Raw genomic sequence first — 4,584 nt, 5'->3', positions numbered from 1 at the left:
CTCACGTGTAGTTTTTTTATACGTCTAAGATCGTTTGGGTAGTAGTAGAAATTGGACACGAAGGATGTCGCCCAAAGGCAGTATAAGGAAGGGATCGGAAAATGACGAGTGGACGATTTCATGAAACTCTGTGCCCAGATCAAGCCTAAGTGGGAGGAAGAATAAACCAGGTAACAGCGCTGTGTCGGCTTCCTCGTCTTTAGGGTCGGCCTCATCGCATAGGTACGAGAAGTAAACCCTGGAGGCCTGTGCCGATGCCCGCACAGTCCGTGTAGCGAAATGTTTGCAAATGCGCCGAGTCCGTGTCAGGTGTGACTCTCACGCGGTAGATTATAACACCTGTGACGGCAGACGTGTTGTTTGGCTCGCATCTGCATCCCCAGAACCTAGAGCAGTGCCCGGCATGTTTTAAGAAATGATTTCTGAGTAAAAACATCAATTAAAAAAAAAAACACTCGAGCTGGACTCGAAAGATAAATAGCGTGAGCAGGTGGAGGTGAGGATGTAGTAAGGGTGGACGAAAGCTGGGACAAGGTTCGCTTTACACTCCGGCCGAAGAAACCCTTCTTTCTTCGTTCCTGCGGACGCTATTATGGAAAGACTTCGATTAAGTGAAACAAATCGTGAATTGCTCGATCCAGGAGTAGTTAATATTGTGCGGTCGGGTCAGTTAAATTAGGGCAGACCCCTCAGACTACGGCATGTGTGGCAAATCAAGCGGCACGCCGGATTTTTGTCCATAAAGTTTTATTGAAACATGGCCATGCTCCTTTGTCGGTGCTGCTTCTGACTTCCCATGGCAGAGCTGAGAAAGCGGGAAAGCAACCTCCCCAAAACCTAAAACATTTACTACCTGGCACGAGAGAGACAAAGTTTGGCGACCTCCGAGTCTGATTATTTAGCAGTTTGATGTGTCGCTTAAATTGTCACTCATCACTGCTCAAACCAGGTCAGTCAATCTCAAGGGCGTCTTTGAGTCTTTACCCCTCATTTGCATACTGACGTCAGCAGACCGTTGTTTACTTTTGCCCCGATAATGGGCTGGTAGCCCCTGAATAATTTTGTCGTGTCTCCCATGTATGATTGGTGGAGTTTAGACTCTGGAATGAAAACATCAAGGAGCGTATACAACATAGCATCTTGGGTGAGAAATCGTTCTGTGCAAACTGCACTCGTCACTGTCATCGTGGGGGTGTGCCGTGATCCAGGGAGTCCCTGTTCCCCACATCGAGAGACGTCCGAGACGAGGCAAATGACAAGTAGAATCTTTCGTAAAACTCTGTGCCCAGATCAAGGGTAAGAACAGGTAGCATCTGCTCTTGCCGTTAACAGCGATTTGACGTGCTGGGCGCCAGCGTTCGGCAGAGCAGAAATAGAAGCCGGGTTTGGAAACAGCTGTTTCTAACAAGAGCCCCGGAGGAAGTTGGAGAAGCATTTCCTCTGTGTTTGCCGGCAGAGATGGAGCAACTCAGCCATCATCCTCCGGTGGCGTTCCGTCACGGCAAAGTGCCATCGAGAGGTGGAAAGTGTGACTTTGACGGTGACTCGACCGAATTTTGAATTTAGACCATGCTCTTTGCTCTGCTTATGTGTTTCAGTAAAAAAAAATAGTTCAGAATCCTTAACCAGTTTTTCGTGTATCTACCCTGCAACGCCACAGCCAGCTTCCCTAACTCTGTTCCTCCTTCTGCTGACTCGGAGCAGGTGTCCCCAGGTAAGAGGCGTCCCCTGGGCTTTCATTGGCCCCCCCTAATCAGAGTTGGCTGTGGGCGCATCTGCACCTTCCTTGAAGACTTTGAGTTTCTGTAGAGCGAGATGCTTGTTCGCATACATCTCTGTCCTCTCGTGGGATCCTGAGTATCTGTGAAGTGTAGTGTTTACGATGACAGATTCCGCCGCTCCCCCCAACACTATCACAGACTCGCTGTGTTTCTGGGACACGGTGAAGTCTCTTCCTGTTGCAGACCACACGAAACCACTGCTACCTAGATACCTACCGGATAGATGACGTATCCAGCAGGGTCCTAGGGTTGCCCTCATCCTTCATCCGACACGATTTCCCGGAGGCAGTGCGTGCACGGATGTGTTTATCACCTGTTAAAAGTTAAAAGCAATTTTTTTTTACCGTTGCTGTTATAAAAACACGCCGTTTACAGCTTAATGGGAATTTATGGATGCGTTTCTTTCGTTTCCGAGTGTAAATGGACAATGATAAGGCGAGAGAGCGTCTTATGATACTACGCATAGTGGGTCAGGATTTCCTAATGACAGATACCTCCTTTGAGTGTAAGAGTCTGTTGCCACCAAACCGGCGGGGTCGGAACCACGCCTGGTGCCACCGCAGCTTATACACAGGCAGGCAGTGGGCGGCCAGGTCGGGGACCACAGGCCTAAATGCCCCCCAGTCCTGTGCTTTCCTTGGGGGTCCTGTGAGCACAGTAGTGGAGCAGAGGGCAGCCCGTTTATTGTGCCCATAAACCGCTGCCATGAACAGCGGCTCTCTGTGGCCGGGAACAGCGTTGGGCATCCATGATTTCAGGGCGTGACGTTTCTAGGGTCTCTCCAGTGTTGTTTTGCCGGGAGGCGGTTATACATGGAGCCAGGCTCTCACAGACTTGTCTTCCATCGCCTGGAGCACGGGGATCTCGGCAGACCCCTCCACCACTCCCCCCGGAGAACAGACTGCCACGCCTGTCTCGTGAGGTGCACACGCCTGCGAGGTGCCCGTGGATTTGTGTCCCTCCGTGTGCGCCGTGTGTGCATGCGTGCCCTCTGCCGTATGTCCTGTCTCACGGCATACCGTATAGTCATTTACGGGCGTTGGTATAAACGTTCACAGACTCGGAAAGACTCTGGCTTTCTCACTTTCTGTTTAGTTATTCTGAATCGCCTCGTAGACACAAAGCTTGTTTCCCCAAGTGAGTAGTAAGAGCTCTACCGGTGATAAAATGATAGCGATGATGATAATAGCCATTGCATGTGCTCTGTCTCTCTTCCAGGCACTGGACTTGGCCCTGGAGTGATTTCCACGTAACTCTCGCCGCTAACATGTTGACAGCGTCAGGCGCAGAGCTGCTGCTTTGTTTCCTATGGCTGCTCTAATAAATTACTCCTTATTTGGTGGCTCAGAACAACACAAATCGATGATCTTTTAGCTATGGCGTTCAGATGTGCACCACGAGTCTGCTCGAGCTGCATTTCTTTCCAAAGGTTCTGGGGGAGGATCCATTTGCTGTCCTTTCCAGCATGAGAGGCACCTGCGTTCGTGACTTCGGTGCCTTTGTGCACCTTCCGTAGACCCTTCCGGTCTCTGTGACGACAGCCCCTGCTTGTACTGTCCCCATGCCCGTCCTCCCCGTATCCCTAATGAAGGCCCTTGCGAATCTGGTGGACTGACTCAGAGAATCCAGCATAAGCTGCCCTTTTGCCATATAAGATTTGGGTGATACGAACATGGACTTTTGGGGGTGCCGTTATTTTGCTTACTACAGCTGCTAAACAAAAGTAGAAATGTAATTTGAACATTCTGACGTAAGTCATCGGTATGAGGCTTTTCTTGCTGTGGGACTTGAGTTTCCCTGGTTACAGAGTGACCGCTCCCGACCACTGGGCAGTGACGGCCATGTGTCATGCCTCACGGTAACTGTTACGTACGTTTCGTTTGTTTGTTCGTTTGTTTGTTCGTTTGTTTGTTTGTTTCCCACCACAACTATTCTGTTTTGCTCCTGAGTTTGTCGTCAAATGCATGTAATGAGAGCAGTTGGTTCTTCCCAACTGGCCACCCCATGACGAGCGTTGAAGAGTTCGTTGACGCGAACGCCAAAGGAAGCGTCGGAGACACTCACACCATCTGCCTCTTGCCTCTCGTCTTGCGTTTTAGGGGGAAAAGGGAACAACTGGGAAGGTGGCATCCGGGTGCCCGGCCTCCTGCGGTGGCCGGGGGTGATCCCGGCGGGACTGGAGATTGCTGAGCCCACGAGCAACATGGACATCTTCCCCACCGTGGTCAAACTGGCCGGATCGCCGCTGCCCGACGACAGGTAAGCCGGCTCACGGGGGCCCGCGGTGGCCCCTGCACAGTCAGACGTGTCCTGGGAGCCGTCGTGGTGCTGCCCTGACCCCTCCGGGTGCACGTGTTGTCCGCGTCCAGTCATGGGATTCGCTGGCGGGCGTGACCCCCCGGGAAATAGCCACCAGGCTCCGTCCTCTCTGGCACCCTGCCCACCCTGTTCGGTGTCACTGCCCATTGTCGTGGCCGAAGGGCAGCGGGGAATTGCCTGCTTCATCGCACACCGCCCCTGCGGGCCCCACTGGGCGGCTCTGCTCCGTGGCAGCGAGAGAGGCAGCGGTTCCCCCGTTCACCGCCCCGTTTCCCAGCGTGTCTCTATTTAGCGAGTTCTAAATGAAATGTCTTTCTCTTAAATTTAAATACAACTTCCTATGACATCGCCAATGGTTTCTTCTTAAGTGTTATTACCAATCCGAGGAGTTTTAAGTGAAGCGCGCTGATGAATTGTTTTCATTAGTCTGGTGGCAGGCGCGGTGCATGTCACTCAGGCAGGCTGCAGATCTGGTGGGAATCCC

The 4,584-nt window shown here is 51.9% G+C and overlaps 1 protein-coding gene across 2 annotated transcripts in view; it reads left to right on the top strand.

Moving 5' to 3' along the window:
* The window catches only part of STS (steroid sulfatase), a 125,180-nt gene that overhangs the window by 101,511 nt on the left and 19,085 nt on the right, over positions 1–4,584 (top strand). For both annotated transcript variants that reach the window (XM_011385044.2, XM_023525923.1), the window contains exon 8: positions 3,881–4,040. In XM_011385044.2, the coding sequence (XP_011383346.1) occupies positions 3,881–4,040 (160 nt within the window). The remainder of the gene's footprint in view (positions 1–3,880; positions 4,041–4,584) is intronic.

This window comes from Pteropus vampyrus, unplaced genomic scaffold (genome assembly GCF_000151845.1).
Source record: "Pteropus vampyrus isolate Shadow unplaced genomic scaffold, Pvam_2.0 Scaffold648, whole genome shotgun sequence".
Taxonomy (NCBI): Eukaryota; Metazoa; Chordata; class Mammalia; order Chiroptera; family Pteropodidae; genus Pteropus; species Pteropus vampyrus.
Note: the sequence above shows the minus strand (reverse complement) of the source record. Positions and strands in the feature narration are given on the sequence as shown.